Below are 23,547 nucleotides of genomic sequence, written 5' to 3'. Positions count from 1 at the left end.
AATTCCAGGAATATTGTTTTATTTAAAACGTTTCAAAGTAAATTCATACCTGTCAAAGAGAAATGATCGATTGTGATTTTGTCACTTTCTTTGTCTTTATTGTATCGAGTTAATGTCTTATCTTTATCATTACTTTAACAATGAAAGTGTTATTTTAAGCAAATTAATCCTTAATTCTAGGAATATAGAACAATCGAAGCGAGTATTTTTAAATCACACGTTCGGCTAGTAACAAATATTTAACGGATAAATTACAACTCTATTATAAAGAGTTGAAAAATAATGGTTTTAAACTGACCACTATACCCAATGGCACAAACGCATTTGTAGCCAAACACCACATGTTATGTCGTCCTTAGAACTAAGCGTTCTACGAAGCCTACGATTCGGAACAAATCGCTACGACTTGCTACGAGATGATTACGACTTGCTACGAATCACTACAACGACAAGTGAATCGATTGAATTTTTTTTTAATCGACAAGTGAATCGAGTGAAAACTACTTAATTTATTAAAAAAAACGAATGATTCCTCCCTCACCGATTTTAGATGCATAATTTCTATATCACGTATAATATTTGTGAATCTAATTTTGTGATTGAAATTTAAAAAATCTAAATACAGCATTTATAATTATTCTATAATCAATATTTTTATCAATATAAAAATAAAATGGGAGGTACAATACACTAAGAGAACATTTACTTGGAAAAGATTTAAAATTGTTATAATTCTTAGAAATGATCTTGAGTAAACGTGGTGTTTTACTCCCATCCTTATCAGCTACAGCGTGGTTTTATTTAGGTTAGCAGTAGGGGGCACCGTATATAAAGCCAACGGTGCACCATTTGTCGCATTCTTGTGTAGAACTCCGAAGGGTGAAGACCATAGACGAGCGATACCAAGTACATTACTAAAAAAAATCGCAATATACAATGGAATCTTCAACGAATTCTTCTCTGCGGAATGGCGCTGAGCCACGACAACAAGGGTGCCGTCGCTGTGATGGTGTAAGTATATTTATTTAATTGAATTTATTCTGTATTTAATTTGTTGGTTGTATAATATTCATAAGACAGAGAGTGTGCTTCTGCATTCATACTTGGATATTTTAATGGTTACATTTGTTTATCTTATTTTATTTTATATGGAAATAATTAATTTGTTTTTATTCTACATTTTTAACAACTTGTAGTAGTTGTAACATAATATTTTTATTATTACTAATAATTTTGACCATGTTCTCATAAATATGTTATTTTCTCTTTACAGGGATGCGGACATTCTGAGTCCATCATCAGCAGCAACATTGTGCAACGAGTCCTGGTGAGACAGCAAGCTGCACTCACGGAGTACGGAGGCGGACCCTCCCGGTATGACCCACCGCCGCCATATTCTGGCCCGGCGCCGCAAGTCGATGCTCCACCACCGCAAGTCGATGCTCCGGCGCCGCCAATTACGGACCGATGCTCCACCACCGCCATTATATTTTTATTTTATTGACATTATTTTGAATATTTTAATATTTCAAATATATAATATGTTTTTTAATTAAAGAAATAGGAAGTAAAAGTTTTTTTTTCATTTGCATATTATTATAATTCATTTATCTTCCAGATCGTAATGTAAAATTAGCCGGCATTGTAATCGGCACTGAAACATTTATATGTATCAAAAACGTCGTTTCGTAGTGAGGTCCCAAGTTGACAAGGCCTTGGGCTGAGAGTAGATATAGCTGTTTTATTTGCTGGAATATCAGTTATAGTTGTAGGTGACTTAAGACAATTACCACCAGTTGGTGATAATTGACAATTCCAACCCAATTCACGAAATCCTCTCGACGAAATTTCGGGGACACCTATTTGGGATCTATTTCAACTTACGGAGTTAAACCAAGTAATGCGACAGATGGACGATGTTGCCTTTGCTACGGCTTTAAATAATTTAGCTAGTGGAACTATGACAAGTGACGACATAGAACTGTTTAGAAGTCGTTGTTTCAGTCATTCTGCGTTACCAGATGATGCTCGGGGCGCTGTCAATTTGTACGCTAGCAACCGAGAAGTTGACGATCATAACAGAAGAGTTCTGTCAGGTATAGATAGTGAAGGTGTTCTGTCATTAGCAATCGATTTTGTCTCAGGAGAACCACATGTAACTATGAAAGAGAAAGCCTTAAAGACTCCTTCGTTAGAACCGGTTTCTAACTCCGTTAGAACCGATTGCATTATTAATCCAATTCATATGTTAAATTGTTAAAATATATATTAATTAGTGCAAGGAATCTTGGTAAGTTGTAATAATTTTCCTGGTACCTTGTAAGTAACATTTAAAAACCAATAACGAAGTGTAACAGAATCATTTGTATCCGCTAAAATTTTAAAAATCTACAAATATTCTACATAATAGTAACAGTAGGAGCAGCTCGGGACGTGGGTACTCCAACGACAAATGACAAAAAGAGGATAAATGAAAGAAAGATGCAGTATGCAGAAAAAAAGTTCGAGAGGCAGAATAGCCTGAACTAGTATGAATGATATCTAAGCAAATATAGGCGCCATCGCCGGACGATAGCGGTAGTGTAGACTTAAAATAAATGCGCGTGTGATTTTTTACTAAGCCAGTTAGGTGTCTCAGTTTTTTAAATCGCAGGTTGGGCTACAAATAAAAATTTTACAAACAGTATATCACTAATTATGGAAATAAAAATCGATTTTTAAAGAAAGTTGTAGTTTTTTAGTGGTTTCAGTCAACCACTTGTCTAATCGGTGCTAACGCATTTGCCGTAAAACACCACATGTAGGTTTCCAAAACTAACCGTAAGCTTAATATCTTATAGTTCAACAAGAAAAGAAAAATTGAAGGTAAAAAATAATTAATTGTTGTTTATAAAATAAAGGATCTGTTTCAATGCGTGGTAAATTTTCTCCTAGTTTAACGAAGCGAAAATTTTGACATATCAATTTAATTATGAAATGCACCAAAATGACAGTTAAAGTATTTAAAATTTAAACAAACAATTTGTGAAACATTTTCTAGGTAATAACATAATATATATATAATGGTAAACAAAATGCTCCCACCAACAAAAAATAATAACACGCGCATTTGTGTGGTGGGGGTAACGTATAAAAGCAAAACGAGGTGCAATAGAGACACATTCTTGTGTTGAGCTCTGGAGTGTAAACATCAAGCAAAACCGTCGTTGATCGTCGTTGATCATTTAATTCATCTTTCTCCTTAAATTGTAGAGTGATATAAGTGAAATGGAATCTTCTTGCATTTGCGAAAGTTCGAAACCAAGCAGATATGAGTTTGTAAGTAATATTTACTTATTTATTTAAGAAATTTTTGTTGTTACTGTAATTTAAAAGTTTCCTATGAATTTTCTGCAACAGAATATTTTGTCGCTATTAATGATTTATTTTTAATGTGATTTTGAATATATTCTCACATAATTGTATATTTTTTGGTCACAGGTATATGAATGGTGGTGCAAACACCAAATGTTCTTTAAAGAACAGCACAATTCAGACGCGGAATCGTGTGTCAATGAAGAACGAGAAGAAGTAGTTGGCCAGAACGAGACAATGCTCGATCTATATCACGAGGAGGCACTGCTATATTGGTGCGGAGGTAGTGAGTACGGAGCGGCGTTTGAAGAGACCCCACTACCATATTACTATGGAGCTGGCCAGTATGAGGCGGTAATTGATCCGTACGGAGCGACACCACTGCCTTGTTGTTGTGTACCAATGGAGGAGTACCATCGACAAACTCTGCTGGACCATGACTGCGTGGCGTCGCAGTACGATCCTGCACCGCCGCCATACTATGAACCACCGCGGGCGTACTCTATATGATGGATCGGGTGATTTGAAGAGAAAAAGTTAATTTTATAGTCTTTAGTTTGTGTTATTGTTTAGTTTATTAATTTTGTAAGTATAATCATTGTACCACATATTTTTTATAATTTAGGTAATAAATTGTTTAGAAATATCAATATATTTTTTTCTAACTTCTAAACCCTAATTTTTTAAGCAATAAAATATATATGCCCAAAAACTGCCTTGTTGATTGATAACGCTCCATACCTTAGCTTCGAAGAAAATAAGTAACCGACTATGCACGCAAGAAAAGCAGAATTACAGGCGTGGTTGTCCAAGCAATATGTTCAGTATAATTATGATCTCACAAAGGCCGAGTTATACGAACTCATAAAAAACATAAGCCTCCCAAGAATTATGTTGTCGACAACATGTTTGCCAGCCACGGCCATTAAGTTTTGGGTTTGCTACCTTATAATTGTGATCTAAATCCCATAGAATACACGAGGCATTTAAAAAGCGTGTAGCCATCAAAAATTTAAGCCAGTTAGCCAGCGAGATGGAGGTTAAAACAAGAGAGGCTGCAGCTTCAATCACAGTGGATGACTTGAAACGGCAGGCAGAAGTTAGGTTGAACTTTGAATTAAATTAAAAATGAAAAAAAGAACAAGTCTTTATAAAAAATGAAGTACCATTGGCACCTGTCAAGAGATTTATCAGCTGAGACTTGATCAGACATACAGAAACAGGGTGTTAGTTAAAAACTTTAACATTCATGTTTGTGTGTTGTGGTTTTAATTTTATTTGGTTCGTTTGAAAAGCGAGCCAAAAGGTTCATCGGTAACCCTTCCCTGATAAACGCTAAGCTGCAAACTTTGCTCACCAATGACCCTACTCTAATATCAAGTTGCAGACTCTTGAACATCAGCGTAGGGTGATAAATACCTAACAATTTGAACAGAAAATTTGTAAAACCGTTTCTAGGTGCAATAATGCAATACATAATAAATAATAATAATGGGTAGTAGTAATGTAATGTAATCTTTGATTGTCCAAGCAAGTGAGTGATAAAAAAGAATACATCAGCTGAAGGCCGTAAGAGATGCTTGATGCCGGACACTCACACGAACAATAAGCCGGGGCCGGCAGAACCGATATCGACTAACAACGAGTCACAAATAGAATTAGAGCATCACCTGCAGCGGCAGCTGGAGGATGATATTGCGAGTGGACGGAGGAAGACAGGAATAAAGTGATGGTTGTTGCCCAGATGCGTCAATAGCGACTTTTGCTTGGGAACAGTAGTACAGACAGTCAGACATCAAAAACTGTACTTCGCGTCTTGGTCGAGACTTACTTAGAATGTTTCTCGAGGAAATCGCGCCCGATGTAATTGTGGAAGTGTCAGGAAAACGATTCAAGGCACATAAATGTATTTTGTCATCCAGATGTCAATACTTTGCTGGTATATTGAGTGGCGGCTGGGTGGAAAGCTTGGGGAATGTGATCGTGCTCGGGAATATGGACTCGGGACAAGAAATGAGAGAGGCACCCGACTTTTAGAGTTCTGTGTCAGCAAGAAATTCACCATCAAAAACACATGCTTTCAGCACCACCCAAGACGTCTGTACACCTGGATATCCCCCGGAGACCGCTATCGCAACCAAATTGACTACGTCATAATCAACAGTCGATGGAAATCATCCATTACAAACGTAAAAACATTTTCGGGCGCTGACTGTGGCTCCGACCACTGCTTGCTAGTCGCGAATTTTACCCTTCGTCTGAGAGCGATAAAGAAGAGGGACCCGGTCAGACCAAAAACCATTGATCCAGCGGAAATCAGGAAATTCCAGGACTGTCTGAGCGCCGCGATTGTGGAACAACCGCCCCACATGCACTCCAGCACCAATGAACAGTGGGAAAACTTCAAAGATAGTATCTGGAGGGCGTTAGAAAGAGCCACCACTAACCGCAGACCACCGACCATTCGTCAAACATGGCTCTCCACTGATACCTGGAGAATTATTGAGAACGCGAAGCAGAAAACATGAATTGGAATAGAAAATATAGTCCTGGAGAGAACTGGAGAATTAAGACCAGTATGCCTTCCGAGATTGAGAAGGACCCCGCCCTCCACAAATACTGGCATAAGAGGCACTTTCTCTTCCACAGGTGGTTGTTTATTTCTGTATCATTTGTCCTCCAGTGTAAGAAGTGTTTAAAAAAGGTATTTAAATGAAACCAACGTTATGTTTGCTTGGCAACAGGTTCGACGAGGGCATCAAGTTGGACCGCGAGAGCTGGTTCAGCGTCACACCAGAGGTAGTGGCGCGGCACATAGCCGAGAAATACCAGTATGACGTAGTCTTGGACGCGTTCTGCGGTGCAGGCGGGAACACCATACAGTTCGCCCGGACCTGCAACAGAGGTAAGTGACACCTTTCTTCGATACCTACTGTCTCCATTAGTTGAATGCTCTTTAAGTGTTATTTCTTGTGTTTGTGTTGTTAACTAATGTCTGATTATGTTCAACAGTTGTCGCGATTGACATAGAGCCCAACAAAATTGCGATGACGAAACACAACGCTACGATATACGGCGTACACGAGAAGATTGAATTCATTACCGGCGACTTCTTCGAGTTGGCACCTCGTCTCAAAGCGGACATGGTCTTCCTCAGCCCGCCATGGGGAGGTCCGTCGTATTCCAAGGTAAGTTGACTTTAAAGTTTTATTGTGGCATCATGTGTCCATTGCCATTATTATTGTTGCTACGAGTACTTATTTACGAAACATCACAGGAGATGATACTTAGATAAATGATATCGTTTGAAGTGTATTTATTGAATTAATTTTCATTTCATTAACATGTGTGTTGTCCACAGGCGAAGGAGTACGAGGTTGAGTCGATGCTGAGGCCGAGACCGGCGTCAGAGCTGATGCAAGTGGCGCGTACGATATCACCCAATGTGGAATTATTCCTCCCTAGGAATACCAGGCACGACCAAGTAAGACATCGCCCCACATTCTGCTCATAATATATTGTGTTCTGATTCATTCTCCTATTGCTTCAATGTTTGTAAAAGTTTGTTACGATGGTTTATTCTTTTGTTGGGGCGTATCATTTTATAATGTGTTTGTTTATTTTACAGATTGTGTCTTTGGCGCGTAAGGGGGTGGAGATCGAAAAAAATTACATAGGGAGAGGCCTCGTGGGCATAACGGCATACTATTTCTGAAATCTGGTTTTAGAAGTAGTATGTCCTTAACAGTTCACGCCTGGACTTTGGGCCTCCTCCACACAAGAGGAGTTTTCCTTAATGTCCTCGCTTGGCAGGCGGGTTAGAGATCTATCTCAAGATCTGGTTCATCAGAGAGCGCTGCCCTTAGTCGAGTCTCGCGACACCCGCGGGAAGAGTGACTAATGTATTGTTGTAAATACTCAACGAATGAATTATTCTAAATCTGTGATATTTTTTTATATTAGTTTATAAATAAACCGAACGATTTACTAAATTATTTTGGTTTTTCAATTTCCATAAAACCTTTATTGTTTTCGGAGTTATGTAGTCTCGATGGTTTACCGATAGTCCTCACAACTGATTACAAATCACGCGTCGCTGCTGCCGGGGTAAATAGCACGCGTCAATTACGGTGAAGTTACCCTAAAGTTCGAAAGCAATTTATAATTCCATAGTGTCATGTCATATGGTATTCTCCTGTGGGTGAATGCTGCTGACATTCAGTCTGTCTTTGTGATGCAGAAGAGAGCCATTCGATAAATTTATAATCTTACTTCGAGGCATTTTCTCAGGGAACTATTCAAAGAAATTAATATAATGACCGTTGCCTCTCAATATATTTATTTATGAAAATGTGTGTGTGTATAAAACATTAAATCATTTAAAAAGTACAGTGATACAAAATATTAACATTAGAAATAAAAATAAAAATGTTGTTCCTGGTACTAGACTTAAGAAAATATGCGGTTCGTTTAGATGTCAATGTATACGCTTTTACAATAAAGTTCCCAGCCATATTCAAAGTTTAAACCTAAATAAATTTAAAAAATGTTATTAAAGAAAAATGGTGTAGTAAAGCATTTTATAAAATACTAATTTCTGCCCGCGACTTCGTCCGCGGAAATTTTCTTGTTTTAACATAGGATCACACTCGGCGCTATTGTAGCTCCCAATTAGTAAAATAATCTCTGTGAATCTATTTTCGCGATTGACACTAAAAAAAAATCAATACATATCCATATTACTTTAAAATATTTTCAGTCACTTTATGACAATTATCCGGTTTATTATCTATGTGATAACAAAACAGACAATAGAAGATACAAAACACTATTTCTTAAAAAAAAGATTAAAGAATAGTTGTTTTAATTCTTGGAAATGACCTTGAATAAACGTGGTGTTTAACTCCCATCCTTATCAGCTACAGCGTGGGAACTCTTGTTCATTGTATTTAGGTTAGCAGTATGTAGGGGGCAGCGTATATAAAGCCAGCGGTGCACCAGTTGACACATTCTTGTGTAGACCTTTGAAGGGTGAAGACCATTTACGAGTGATACCAAGTCTATTAGAACGTTACCATGATATTTCCTGTGACTTATCCTACCGTCCGGAATACCGAGCCACGACGACGACGCTGTGAATGTGTAAGTATATTTATTTAATAAATATTATTCAATGTATTATTTATAATTTTGTATAACATTCTCAAATAAGTAATTTGGTTCTGGATTCGATACTTTTCAATAGAATGATTAATCAATATTGCAGTTTGTATTATTTACGTTACTATAATTTTGACCATGTTCTCATAAATATGTTATTTTCTGTTCACAGGGATGCGAAGATTACGATTACGAGTATCAAGAGCCTGCATCAATCAACATCGACAACATACTGCGAGGCGAAATATCCTCGCAGTATGACCCACCACCACCATATCCTGGCCCGGGGCCGTCCAACGATGCCCCACCACCGCCGTACTGGACATTGTACGGCCCGAAGATGCCGTACTACGAGCCGCCACCACCATACATCGAGACAACACCGGCACCTCGTCCGCAGCCTGTGCCCGTGCAGTATGAGGCATCGCGGCCTTGTAAACTTGGATCAACTTGCGGAAGGATCTATTTTATATAAATGTAATGGTGCCCATTACAATGCCTGCCAATTTTTCTGTACGGCCTCAAAGATAAATAAATGGTATAAATATATTAAAAACACATCTTTTTATTTTATTTTATCTCTGGAAAGTACTGTATTTGCCTTTATATAGAAACCATTTGCATCAAAACACCAAATTTCATTTCGTCCCTAGAACTAAATATGTCATGATGCTTGCGCCGCTACGACTTGCTACGAGTCGTTTTGACTTGCTACGACCAGCTACGAATCACTACAACGAACAGTGCATCGGTTAAAACCACTTCATCTATTTAATACTGAAAAATTATAAGACGGTTAAAGTTTGTTTGATATTTATGGTGGTTAAATTTAAGAAAACCACTGTAGAATAAAACACTAAAAGGTAGTCAAAACTAATAGTTTATTTAACAAAAGGCAAATGTTGTATCGTATAAGTTAAAGATTAGGTTTTGTAACGTTGCACGTTATTTTGTGAACTAATAAATAGTAAATATCACAGTTACCCTATTTAAACAGAAAAAAATCCTTACAATATAATGAGCCGTGAGCCGCGCGCCGCGCGCTGCGATAGCTACCTACCGCGCCACGGAAACCGGTTTGGCAAACGATCCCCTCCACCTAGACTGCGACTCGCCGCGCTGGCGAGGAATATTAGACAATTTAGTGGAATCATACTGGCTACCACGCAGCCGCGAACAGACGTTATAGTCACCTATCGTATTGTGCCTCTAATTAGTTTCGCACATCAATTTTAAACAAGTACTTAAAGGGTAAGTGCATTTTCAGTGTTAACCCCAGATCGAAAGCATCTACATTATCTTCCATTCAAGCACCTTACTATGAAGCATCTACCTTCTATCTTCCACTATCTCTTCTACTTCTTCACTACTATCCGAGTCGGCTGGTCCATAGTGACCTCGTGACCTCCGTGACCTTCACGCCGAAGTCAGCGGGTCTACCCTGCATCACCTACGGCTGGACTACTGCGGAGCTGCGAGCGACCTACCCTCTCAACCGGCTACTGATCCAGGATAGTGGTGTTTCTACCGGCGAACTAAACTTCGTTACGCGCTCGATATTCGAACTCACTCCCGGCTCAACCGACATCTACCTACCCGAATTAAAAATTATATCTAAAATATTTTTTTCATTTCAATATTCTTCTACCTACAAAACCATTAACGCTACATCATGTTTGTGTGTTGTGGTTTTAATTTTATTTGGTTCGTTCGAAAAGCGAGCCAAAAGGTTCATATTATCGTTACCCTTCCCTGATAAACGCTAAGCGGCAAACTTTGCTCACCAATGACCCTACTCTAATATCAAGTTGCAGACTCTTGGACATCAGCGTAGGGTGATAAATACCTAACAATTTGAACAGAAAATTTGTAAAACCGTTTCTAGGTGCAATAATGCAATACATAATAAATAATAATAATGGGTAGTAGTAATGTAATGTAATCTTTGACTGTCCAAGCAAGTGAGTGATAAAAAAAATACATCAGCTGAAAGGCCGTAAGAAATACTTGATGCCGGACACTCACACGAACAATAAGCCGGGGCCGGCAGAACCGATATCGACTAACAACGAGTCACAAATAGAATTAGAACATCACCTCCAGCTGCAACTGGAGGATGATATTGCGAGTGAACGGAGGAAGACAGGAATAAAGTGATTACGGTTGTTGCCCAGGTGCGTCAATAGCGACTACTGGGAACAATACTACAAACAGTAGACATCAAATTTAATAGAAAACTGTACTTCGCGTCTTCGGTCAGACTTACTTAGAATGTTTATCGAGGAAATCGCGCCCGATGTAATCGTGGAAGTTCAAGAAAACGATTCAAGGCACATAAATGTATTTTGTCATGATGTCAATACTTTGCTGGTATATTGAGTGGCGGCTGGGTGGAAAGCTTGGGGAATGTGATCGTGCTCGGGAATATGGACTCGGGACAAGAAATGAGAGAGGCACCCGACTTTTAGAGTTCTGTGTCAGCAAGAAATTACCATCAAAAAACATGCTTTTTAGTACCACCCAAGACGTCTGTAACCTGGATACCCGGAGACCGCTATCGAACCAAATTGACTACGTCATAATCAACAGTTTCGATGGAAATCATCCATTAAAACGTATAAAATTTTCGGGCGCTGACTTCTCCGACCACTGCTCTTGCTAGTCAATTTACCCTTCGTCTGCGAGCAATAAAGAAGAGGGACCCGGTCAGACCAAAAACCATTGATCCAGCGGAAATCAGGAAATTCCAAGACTGTCTGAGCCCGCGATTGTGGAACAACCGCCCCACATGCACTCCAGTACCAATGAACAGTGGGAAAACTTCAAAGATAGTATCTGGAGGGCGTTAGAAAGAGCCACCACTAACCGCAGAACCGACCATTCGTCAAACATGGCTCTCCACTGATACGTAATCCCTAGAACTAGAATGCGAAGCAGAAAACATGAATTGGAATAAAAATTAGTCCTGAAACTGGAGAATTAAGACCAGTATGCTTTCCGAGATTGAGAAGGACCCCGCCCTCCACAAATACAAGCATAAGAGGCACTTTCTCTTCCACAATTTCTGTATCTATTTTTGTCCTCCAGTGTAAGAATTGTTTAAAAAAGGTATTTAAATGAAACCAACGTTATGTTTGCTTGGCAACAGGTTCGACGAGGGCATCAAGTACTACTCGAGAGCTTGTTTAGCGTCACCAGAGGTAGTGGCGTGGCACATAGCCGAGAAAACCAGTATGACGTAGTCTTGGACGCGTTCTGCGGTGCAGGCGGGAACCCATACAGTTCGCCCGGACCTGCAACAGAGGTAAGTGACACCTTTCTTCGATACCTACTGTCTCATTAGTTAAATGAAGTGTTATTTCTTATGTTTGTGTTGTTAACAATGTCTGATTATGTTCAACAGTTGTCGCAATTGATATAGACGCCAACAAAATTGCGATGGCGAAACACAACGCTAAATATACGGCGTACACGAGAAGATTGAATTCATTACCGGCGACAATTCTTCGAGTCGCCTCGTCTCAAAGCGGACATGGTCTTCCTCAGCCCGCCATGGGGAGGCCCGTCGTATTCCAAGGTAAGTTGACTTTAAAGTTTTATTGTGGCATCATGTATCCATTGCCATTATTATTGTTGCTACGAGTACTTATTTACGAAACATCACAGGAGATGATACTTAGATAAAGGATATCGTTTGAAGTGTATTTATTGAATTAATTTTCATTTCATTAACATGTGTGTTGTCCACAGGCGAAGGAGTACGAGGTTGAGTCGATGCTGAGGCCGAGACCGGCGTCAGAGCTGATGCAAGTGGCGCGTACGATATCACCCAATGTGGAATTATTCCTCCCTAGGAATACCAGGCGGCAGGCACGACCAAGTAAGACATCGCCCCACATTCTGCTCATAAAATTGTGTTGATTCATTCCTATTGCTTCAATGTTTGTAAAAGTTTGTTACGATGGTTTATTCTTTTGTTAGGGCGTACATTTTATAACATGTTTGTTTATTTTACAGATTGTGTCTTTGGCGCGTAAGGGGGTGGAGATCGAAAAAAATTACATAGGAAGGCCTCATGGGCATAACGGCATACTATTTCTGAAATCTTTTTAGAAGTAGTATGTCCTTAACAGTTCACGCCTGGACTTTGGGCCTCCTCCACACAAGAGGAGTACTCCTTAATGTCCTCATTGTAGGCGGGTTAGAGATCTATCTCAAGATCGGTTCATCAGAGAGTGCTGTCCTTAGCTCGATCGCGACACCCGCGGGAAGAGTGACTAATGTATTGTTGTAAATACTCAACGAATGAATATTCTAAATCTGTGATATTTTTTTATATTAATTTATAAATAAATGGAACGATTTATTAAATTAGTTTGGTTTTTCATATTTCCATAAAAACCTTTATTGTTTTCGGAGTTATGTAGTCTCGATGGTTTACCGATAGTCCTCACAACTGATTACAAATCACGTGTCGCTGCTGCCGGGGTAAATAGCACGCGTCAATTATTGAAGTTACCCTAAACTTCAGTCAATTTATAATAGTGTCTGTATGAGTATCCATTGAATGCTGTGACATTCAATCACTGTTTTTGCTTTGAGAAGACCTCGATAATTTATAATCTTACTATCGAGGCATTTTCTCAGGGAACTATTTAAAGAAATTAATAGTAATGACCGTTGCCTCTCAATATATTTATGAAAATGTGCAAATTAAATCATTTAAAAAGTAAAAAAAAATATTAGCAAAAATCCAATCAAAATAAGTTTTCCTGGTATCTAGACTTGAAAAAAATTTATAATTCCAGTGTCAATGTCATATGGTATTCTCCTGTGGGTCCAAAAATATGATAGTGACGCCTGCATAAAGTTCGAGAGCCGGTGCCGCTGTTCATCTAACTTGTTCTTTAATGACCGAATTCGGAGCTCTTTAATCAGAAAATTTGAAGTTTGCTCCACTGAACATTTATTGAAAAATATAGCAGTAAATAAATTACAAATATATCAAAAATGCAGTAAAATTTAGTCAAGTACGTTTGCGTTCGTCTTGGCGGTGGCAGTCAATGCACTATTTCTTGGAAAAAAGATTATACATAGTTGTTATAATTCTTAGAAATGACCTTGAGTAAACGTGGTGTTTTACTCCCATCCTTATCAGCTACAGCGTGGTTTTATTTAGGTTAGCGGTAGGGTGCACCGTATATAAAGCCAGCGGTGCACCAGTTGACGCATTCTTGTGTAGAACTCCGAACGGTGAAGACCATTTACGAGCAATACCACGTGCATTACTAAAAAAAATCGCAATATACAATGGAATATTCTACTAATTCCTCCTCCTTGCGAAGTGGCGCTGAGCCACAACAACAACGGTGCCGACGCTGTGATGGTGTAAGTATATTTATTTAATTGAATTTATTCTGTATTTAATTTGTTGGTTGTATAATATTCACAAGACAGGCAGTGTGCTTCTGTACTCAATACTTGGATATTATAATGGTTTCATTTGTTTATCTTATTTTATTTTATATGGAAATAATTAATTTGTTTTATTCTACATTTTTGACAACTCGGAGTAATGGACTAATAATTTTGACCATGTTCTCATAAATATGTTATTTTCTCTTTACAGGGATGCGGACATTCTGAGTCCATCACCAGCAGCAACACTGTGCAACGAGTCCTGGTGAGACCGGCCGCACTCACGGGGTACGGAGGCGGACCCTCCCGGTATGAACCACCGCCGCCATATTCTGGACCGGTGCCCTTGTTAGATGCCCCACCACCGCCATATTACGGTCCACCACCGCCATATTACGGACCGCCTCCACGATACAGCGAGACAGAACCGGCGCCACGTCAGCAAACAGCACCCGCGCAGAATGAGGCATCGAGGCCTCGCCAACTTAACCACAGCCAAAGAACTCAAAGATGATTAATAAATTTTATAAAAATAAAAACAAATTATCTCTTATTTCTTCCTATTTTGTGGTAGATGTTGTATATTTGTAACATAAAAATATTCAAAATTTAAAAAGTTTATTTCGACAAAAAATTTATGCAAAAATAAGCTAAACTTCATTTTCATACATTATTTACTATGAGATTTCATATTTCAACTTACGGAGTTAAACCAAATAATGCGACAGATGGACGATGTTGCCTTTGCTACGGCTTTAAATAATTTAGCTAGTGGAACTATGACAAGTGACGACATACAACTGTTTAGAAGTCGATGTTTCAGCCAATGTCAATGTATGAAATGAAATGTATGAAATGTCAATTTGTACGCTAGCAACCGAGAAGTTGACGATCATAACAGAAAAGTTCTATCAGGTATAGATAGTGAAGGTGCTTTGTCATTAGCAATCGATTTTTTCTTAGGAGAACCAAATATAACTATGAAAGAGAAAGCCCTCATACTCCTTCGTTAGAATCGGTTTCTAACTCCTTTAGAACCGGTTTTTTACTCCGTTAGAACCGATTGCATTATTAATCGGATTCATATGTAATTATTAATATTTTCCTGGTACCTTGCCCAGCTCAAAAACCAATAACGAAGTGTATTTATATCCCTAAAACAAGGAAATCTACGAAATAAATTAAGTACTAGAAACAGTAGTCAGGAGCAGCTCGGGACGTGTGTACTCCACCTACAAATGACAAAAAAGAGGATGAATGAAAGAAAAGAAAGTTCGAGAGATATAATAGTCTGAACTAGTATGAATGATATCTAAGCAAATATAGGCGCCATCGCCTGACGATATTGGTAGTATAGACTTAAAATAAATGCGCGTGTGATTTTGTACTAAGCCAGTTAGGCACTTTCCGTGAAACACCACATTTAGGTTTCCAAAACTAACCGTAAGCTTAATATCTTATAGTTCAACAAGAAAAAAAAATTTAAGGTAAAAATAATTACTTGTTGTTTATAAAATAAAGGATATGTTTCAATGCGTGGTAAATTTTCTCCTAGTTTAACGAAGCGAAATTTTTTTACATATCAATTTTATTATGAAATGCACCAAAATGACAGTTAAAGTAATTAAAATTTAAACAAACAATTTGTGAAACAGTTTCTAGGTGTAATAACGTAATAATATAATAATGGTAAACAAAATGTTCTTAGCAAAGAAAAAATAATAACACGCGCATTTGTGTGGTGGGGGTAACGTATAAAAGCAAAACGAGGTGCAATAGAGACACATTCTCGTGTTGAGCTCTGGAGAGTAAACGTCGTAACGTCGATTATACTATTCCATCTTTTCTCTTTAAATTGCTGACTTATATTAACGAAATGGAATCTACGTGCATTTGTGAAAATTCAAAGAACTCAAGCCGTTATGAGTTTGTAAGTAATATTTACTTTTTTTTTGTCGTTACTGTCTATGCATATTTTGTCGCTATTTTCAATATGATTTAGAACATATTCTCACATAATTGTATATTTTTTGGTCACAGGTATATGACTGGTGGTGCAAACACCAAATGTTCTTTATACAACAGCAAAATTCAGTCGCCGACTTGTCTGTCAATGAAACAACAGAAGAAGAAGTAGTTGGCCAGAACGAGGTGATGCTGGAATTGTTTCACGAGGAAGCTCTGCTATACTGGTGCGGAGGTAGTGAGTACGGAGCGGCGTTTGACGAGACCCCACTACCATATTATTATGGAGCTGGCCAGTACGAAGCGGCAATTGATCCGTACGGAGCGACACCACTGCCTTGTTGTTGTGTACCAATGGAGGAGTACCATCGACAAACTCTATTGGACCATGACTGCGTGGCGTCGCAGTACGATCCTGCACCGCCGCCCTACTATGAACCACCGCGGGCGTATTCTATATGATGGATCGGGTGATTTGAAGAGAAAAAGTTAATTTTATAGTCTTTAGTTTGTGTTATTGTTTAGTTTATTAATTTTGTAAATATAATCATTGTACCACATATTTTTTATAATTTAGGTAATAAATTGTTTAGAAATATCAATATATTTTTTTATAACTTCTAAATCCTAATTCTCTCTCTATACCTTAGCTTCGAAGAAAATAAGTCACCGACTATGCACGCAAGAAAAACAGAATCACAAGCATTGTTGTCCGAACAAAATTTTCAGCATAATCATGATCTCACAAAGGCCGAGTTATACGAACTCATAAAAAACATAAGCCTCCCAAGAATTATGTTGTCGACAACATGTTTGCCAGCCACGGCCATGAAGTTTTGCGTTTGCTACCTTATAATTGTGATCTAAATCCCATAGAATACATGTGGCATTTAAAAAAGGCGTGTAGCCATTAAAAATGTAAGCCATTTAGCCAGCGAGATAGAGGCTCTAACAAGAGGGGCTGCAGATTTAATCACAGTGGATGACTGGAAACTGGAGGTAAATAATGACGTGAAAAGAATAGGAACAAATTATCCTCAAGTTAGGTAAGTATTTTGAATTAAATTAAAAATGACAAAAAACAAGCCTTTATAAAAAAACAAGCGCCATTAACACCTGTCTAGAGATTTATCAGCTGAGACTTAATCAGACATACAGAAACTGGGTGTTAGTTAATAACTATAACTTTCATGTTTGTGTGTTGTGGTTTTAATTTTATTTGGTTCGTTTGAAAAGCGAGCCAAAAGGTTCATCGGTAACCCTTCCCTGATAAACGCTAAGCTGCAAACTTTGCTCACCAATGACGCTACTCTAATATCAAATTATAAGAAAATTTGTAAAACCGTTTCTAGGTGCAATTATGCAATACATAATAAATAATAATAAAGGGTTGTAGTAATGTAATGTAATCTACTGTCCAAGCAAGTGACTGATAAAAAAAAATACATCAGCTGAAAGGCCGTAAGAAATGCTTGATGCCGGACACTCACACGAACAATAAGCCGGGGCCGGCAGAACCGATATCGACTAACAACGAGTCACAAATAGAATTAGAGCATCACCTCCAGCGGCAGCTGGAGGATGATATTGCGAGTGGACGGAGGAAGACAGGAATAAAGTGATGGTTGTTGCCCAGATGCGTCAATAGCGACTTTTGCTTGGGAACAATACTACAAACAGTCAGACATCAAATTTAATAGAAAACTGTACTTCGCGTCTTCGGTCAAGACTTACTTAGAATGTTTCTCGAGGAAATCGCGCCCGATGTAATCGTGGAAGTGTCAGGAAAACGATTCAAGGCACATAAATGTATTTTGTCATCCAGATGTCAATACTTTGCTGGTATATTGAGTGGCGGCTGGGTGGAAAGCTTAGGGAATGTGATCGTGCTCCCACCGTGAGGGATAGTATTTCTTAAATACTTTTCTTAATAATTGTGCAAGGGCAAAGGCGTATCTGGAATCTGCACCACCCAAGGCACCGTACCCGAATCTTTACCTACTTATAGCACAGGATTATCGGATTTGGTTTCAAAGTAATGACTACGAATATAATCTCATTAATTGTATATTTTTGGTTACAGCGTAGACTGGTGGTGCAAACACCAAATGTTCTTTATAGAACAGCAAAATTCAGTTGCCGACTTGTCTGTCAATGAAACAACAGAAGAAGAAGTAATTGGCCAGGACGAGGCAATGCTGGATGTGAGAACCACTTCCATATTGGTACGGTGGTTGCAGTGAGGAGTAAAAAAGATAGTTTGAAGACCCCACTAGATGATGCTTGATGGAGCTGACCACACGACCAATTGAAGCCGTGGCTACGGCACTGAACATGATTATCACTAATGAAGGAGTACACATGAATTAATTGGAAATGACCTGCAGACTGGAGTACGATTGCATTCCGAGCCGCGGAAATATCTGGTGACTAAAGGACTGGTTGTTCTGAGGTGCGTATGCGAATTTTATAGTAACCGTAATTTCAGTGTAATGAAGTGTATTTTAGTAAATAAATTTTAACATGAAACTTAACAATGTATGCTTTTAACAGGTTCCTATACCCTCATAGTTGGACCGCGATACGGTTCCTTAACATACATATTCCTAACAAAGCGAGAAATCCAAACCTCGTGATTAACACAAACAGATGAATGGGGAACAATTCGCCCGGACCTGCAACAGAGTAGTGTTGCCACCTATCTTCCAACTGTCTCCTAGTCGAAATTAATAACAAGATATTTCTTGTGCTTGTGGTTAACTAATTTCTGAATGTGACATGTCGCGAATTGACACGACAAGAAAATAGAATCAAACAACGTGGACCGAGAAAATGTTCAATTAATTACCACAAAAGCCGACTTCTTTCATAAGCCTCCCAAAGCGGACAACATGTTTCCAGCCCGGCCATGGGGAGGCCGTCGCAAAGAGTGACTTTCCCGTTTTATTGTGGTATGTTACCAAAGGCTGCTATTATTATGTTTCCAGCTAGCGAGATGGAGTTCCCTAAAACAAGAGAGTGTTACGCAAAATCACAGTGATATGAGACTTGAAATGATAAAACAGAAGTGAATTATCTGTTAGGTTTTTGTTGAATTAAATTTTGAAAATGAAATGTCTTTGTCGTTTAGACAGGATCGAAGGGCATCATTGGACCTGTCAGAGGCTCGACACCTGAGACATGAGAGCACAAGCATGAGAAACATGAATTAGTTAAGTAGTAGTCTTGGAACGATTCACGTCCTGGTTTGGGCCTCGAACAGAGGAGTTCGCCTTCCAAACCCTTGGACCTGATAAGAGCTCATATATAAGAAGTTGACATTCTCCTACTTATCAAGTTTGTAAAACAGCGTTAAGGTTAATGTATTGTTGTTGCTAACAGAAAATTTTAAAACCGTTTGTAGTGAAGAATAGTAATTAAAATAAGGGGTAGATAAATGAAACCAAGGCCTTTGTTTCGGCATTGTGTTCAAGTGTGGTTCCTCACAAGTAGTATGTCCTTGGACCGTTCAGCTGCTTTAGCCGTCCACACAAGAGGAGTAAGTGGCCGGCACATAGCGACTAACAACAAGTCATTGGTTCATCAGAGCGCTGCCCAGTCGAGCAGCGACACCCGCGACGAGTGCGTACACGGACCTAAATACTCAATGGAATGAATTCATTCGACTACTGTGCTTCATTACAGTTTTACAGCCATTAGCTCAAATTAAGTGATATTTCTTATTTTGTCAGCCCAACATGGGATTATGTTCGGAAAGTTGTCAATTCATAAAACAAAATTTTGCGATGGCGATGTCACAACGCTCCACGGATATTGACGGCGTAACGAGAAGAAGAATTCATTACCGGCGAATTCCTCGAACTTGGCAGCCAATTTATTATTCGTTGTTACGAGTCTTCCTCAGCCCGCCATGGGGAGGTCCGTCGTATTCCAAGGTAAGTTGACTTTAAAGTTTTATTGTGGCATCATGTGTCCATTGCCATTATTATTGTTGCTACGAGTACTTATTTACGAAACATCACAGGAGATGATTTATCGTTTACAAGTGTATTTATTGAATTAATTTTCATTTCATTAACATGTGTGTTGTCCACAGGCGAAGGAGTACGACGTTGAGTCGATGCTGAGGCCGAGACCGGCGTCAGAGCTGATGCAAGTGGCGCGTACGATATCACCCAATGTGGAATTATTCCTCCCTAGGAATACCAGGCACGACCAAGTAAGACATCGCCCCACATTCTGCTCATAATATATTGTGTTCTGATTCATTCTCCTATTGCTTCAATGTTTGTAAAAGTTTGTTACGATGGTTTATTCTTTTGTTAGGGCGTATCATTTTATAACATGTTTGTTTATTTTACAGATTGTGTCTTTGGCGCGTAAGGGGGTGGAGATCGAAAAAAATTACATAGGGAGAGGCCTCGTGGGCATAACGGCATACTATTTCTGAAATCTGGTTTTAGAAGTAGTATGTCCTTAACAGTTCACGCCTGGACTTTGGGCCTCCTCCACACAAGAGGAGTTTTCCTTAATGTCCTCGCTTGGCAGGCGGGTTAGAGATCTATCTCAAGATCTGGTTCATCAGAGAGCGCTGCCCTTAGTCGAGTCTCGCGACACCCGCGGGAAGAGTGACTAATGTATTGTTGTAAATACTCAACGAATGAATTATTCTAAATCTGTGATATTTTTTTATATTAATTTATAAATAAACGGAACGATTTACTAAATTATTTTGGTTTTTCAATTTCCATAAAAACCTTTATTGTTTTCGGAGTTATGTAGTCTCGATGGTGTACCGATAGTCCTCACAACTGATTACAAATCACGCGTCGCTGCTGCCGGGGTAAATAGCACGCGTCAATTACGGTGAAGTTACCCTAAAGTTCGAAAGCAATTTATAATTCCATAGTGTCATGTCATATGGTATTCTCCTGTGGGTCCATAATTACAATATGATAGTGACGCCTCTTCATAAAGTTCGAGAGCCGGTGCCGCTCCGTTCTGATCAACTTCTTCATCTTGTTCTTTATTTATACATGAATTCGAGACTGAATTGTGGAGCTCTTTAAAAAAAATTTGAAGTTTGCTTCACTAGCTGAACACCGGTGGATAAAAACGTAGCCGTAAATAAATTCTCAAATATGGATCTGAAAATGAAGTAAAAATGGTTCCAGTAAAGGAAGATACGACAAGTTTGCTTTGCGTTCGTCTTGGTGGAGGCAGTACCCCACCCCCATATTCACTCAATGATATACAATCAATAATTTTTTTTTTGAACTAAACTTCGAATGGGAACATGGAACATCTAAGTATAGATATATATTATGTGGTAAAAGTTTTTAACATAACTGATAATTATTTATTTGAAATCACCTATTGACTTTGAGCTAACGTGGTGTTTAACTTCCATCCTTATCAGCGTGAGAAGTTTTGTTGATTGTTTTGTCCCACTGCTTTATAAAGGGCAAATTAAAAAACTCGTTTAACTACATTCTTTGTTTTTTAAACCTTTGTGAAACAAAGTAAGAGCTACAGTAATACACACAATAAATAAAGTCTTCTTGATAAGAAGAAATGGGCGTGTGATTTTTTCACCCGATATTTCTTTATTGTGTAGAGTTAATTCTTTATCTTAATCAATACCGTACTTTAACAATGGACGTGTTGACTACTATACCCAATGGCACTAATGCATTTGTAGACAAACACCACATGTTATGTCGTCCATAGAACTAACCGTTCTACGAAGCCTACGACTCACCAAAAATCGCTACAACTTGCTACGAGCTGCTACGACTTGCTACGAACCACTACAACGACAAGTGAACCGATTGAATTTTTTTTTAATCGACAAGTGAATCGAGTGAAAACTACTTAATTTATTAAAAAAAACGAATGATTCCTCCCTCACCGATCTCAGATGCATACTTTCTAGATCACGTATAATATTCGTGGATATTACTTTGTTATTGAAATTAAAAAATAAAATTTAAAAATATAAGACAATTACATTTTTTTTATCTAAGAGAACATACAATAGAAGGCACAATGCACTATTTCTTGGAAAAGATTTAAGCATATTGTTATAATTCTTGAAAATGATCGGAATAAACGTGGTGTTTTACTCCCATCCTTATCAGCTACAGCGTGGTTTTATTTAGGTTAGCAGTAGGGTGCACCGTATATAAAGCCAGCGGTGCACCAGTTGACGCATTCTTGTGTAGAACTCCGAAGGGTGAAGACCATAGACGAGCGATACCAAATATATTAATAAAAAAAAAAACGCAATGGAATATTCAGCTAATTCCTCCTCCTTGCGAAGTGGCGCTGAGCCACAACAACAACGGTGCCGTCGCTGTGATGGTGTAAGTATATTTATTTAATTGAATTTATTCTGTATTTAATTTGTTGGTTGTATAATATTCACAAGACAGGCGGTGTGCTTCTGTATTCAATACTTGGATATTATAATGGTTACATTTGTTTATGTCATTTTATTTTATATAGAAAGACTTAATTTGTTTTTATTCTACATTTTTAAAAACTCGGAGTAGTTGTAACATAATATTTTTATTATTACTAATGATTTTGACCATGTTCTCATAAATATGTTATTTTCTCTTTACAGAGATGCGGACATTCTGTGTCCACCACCAGCAGCAACACTGTGGAACGAGTCCTGGTGAGACAGCGAGTCGGACTCACGGAGTACGGAGGAGGACCCTCCCGGTCCCGGACCCCACCGCCGCCATATTCTGTCCCGGCGCCGCAAGTCGATGCTCCGGCGCCGCAAGTCAATGCTCCGGCGCCGCAAGTCAATGCTCCACCACCGCCATTATATTTTTATTTAATTGACATAATTTTGAATATTTTCATATTTCAAATATACAATATGTATTTTAATTAAAAAAAATTAAAGTAAAACATTTGTTTTTTATTTGCATACAATTTATTTATCTTCCAGATCGTAATGTTAAATTAGCCGGCATTGTAATCGGTACTGAAACATTTATATAAAAAAACGTCGTTTCGTAGTGAGGTCCCAAGTTGACAAGGCCTTGGGCTGAGAGTAGATATAGCTGTTTTATTTGCTGGAATATCAGTTATAGTTGTAGGTGCCTTAAGACAATTACCACCAATTGGTGATAATTGGGTATTCAAACCCAATTCACGAAATTCTCTCGCCGAAATTTCGGAGACACCTATTTGGGATCTATTTCAACTTACGGAGTTAAACCAAGTAATGCGACAGAGGGACGATGTTGCCTTTGCTACGGCTTTAAATAATTTAACTAGTGGAACTATGACAAGTGACCACATAGAACTGTTTAGAAGTCGTTGTTTCAGTCATTCTGCGTTACCAGATGATGCTCGGGGCGCTGTCAATTTGTACGCTAGCAACCGAGAAGTTGACGATCATAACAGTAGAGTGCTGTCAAGTATAGATAGAAATTGGACTCCGTTAGAACCGGTTACATACACAATAAAAAGATAAAAATCATCACATTGACAAGTTCGCAGAAGTCAATACCCATTAGTTCCAGCAGATGCCATCACTATTCACAAAACTCAGGGTACAACATTAGAACGAGTTGTTATCCATTTAAAACCTACGATTCAAAGGTCTATGATTGTTCACGGGCAACTACA

General features: G+C 38.5%; 2 protein-coding genes across 3 annotated transcripts; both read left to right on the top strand.

Moving 5' to 3' along the window:
• The first annotated feature begins 5,021 nt into the window (after positions 1-5,021).
• On the top strand, positions 5,022-22,532 carry LOC126912384 (trimethylguanosine synthase-like). Of its 2 annotated transcripts, XM_050704224.1 has the most exons (4): positions 5,022-6,259; positions 6,367-6,542; positions 6,716-6,838; positions 6,983-9,074. In XM_050704224.1, exons 1-4 carry the CDS (start codon positions 6,067-6,069, stop codon positions 7,067-7,069), a joined length of 579 nt encoding a protein of 192 aa, XP_050560181.1. In that variant the 5' UTR covers positions 5,022-6,066; the 3' UTR covers positions 7,070-9,074. The 2 variants fall into 2 exon arrangements, 1 of the variants encoding a protein (XP_050560181.1); XR_007707076.1 differs by lacking the exon at positions 6,983-9,074 and adding an exon at positions 20,261-22,532 and having other exon boundaries at positions 5,022-6,838.
• Positions 13,613-22,804, top strand: LOC126912381 (uncharacterized). Its single transcript, XM_050704222.1, has 2 exons — positions 13,613-13,902; positions 22,526-22,804. Exons 1-2 carry the CDS (start codon positions 13,825-13,827, stop codon positions 22,802-22,804), a joined length of 357 nt encoding a protein of 118 aa, XP_050560179.1. The 5' UTR covers positions 13,613-13,824.
• Positions 22,805-23,547: the final 743 nt, after the last annotated feature.

Source organism: Spodoptera frugiperda, chromosome 2 (genome assembly GCF_023101765.2).
Source record: "Spodoptera frugiperda isolate SF20-4 chromosome 2, AGI-APGP_CSIRO_Sfru_2.0, whole genome shotgun sequence".
Classification (NCBI taxonomy): domain Eukaryota; kingdom Metazoa; phylum Arthropoda; class Insecta; order Lepidoptera; family Noctuidae; genus Spodoptera; species Spodoptera frugiperda.
Note: the sequence above shows the minus strand (reverse complement) of the source record. Positions and strands in the feature narration are given on the sequence as shown.

Excerpts from the sequence above, each read along its gene's own strand:
- LOC126912384 (XM_050704224.1), top strand. The coding sequence starts at position 6,067 with ATGAAACCAACGTTATGTTTGCTTGGCAACAGGTTCGACGAGGGCATC. Across the intron at positions 6,260-6,366 it reads CGCCCGGACCTGCAACAGAG|TTGTCGCGATTGACATAGAG; the intron begins GTAAGTGACACC and ends TATGTTCAACAG. Across the intron at positions 6,839-6,982 it reads GGAATACCAGGCACGACCAA|ATTGTGTCTTTGGCGCGTAA; the intron begins GTAAGACATCGC and ends TTTATTTTACAG.
- LOC126912381 (XM_050704222.1), top strand. The coding sequence starts at position 13,825 with ATGGAATATTCTACTAATTCCTCCTCCTTGCGAAGTGGCGCTGAGCCA. Across the intron at positions 13,903-22,525 it reads GGTGCCGACGCTGTGATGGT|AGATGCGGACATTCTGTGTC; the intron begins GTAAGTATATTT and ends TTCTCTTTACAG.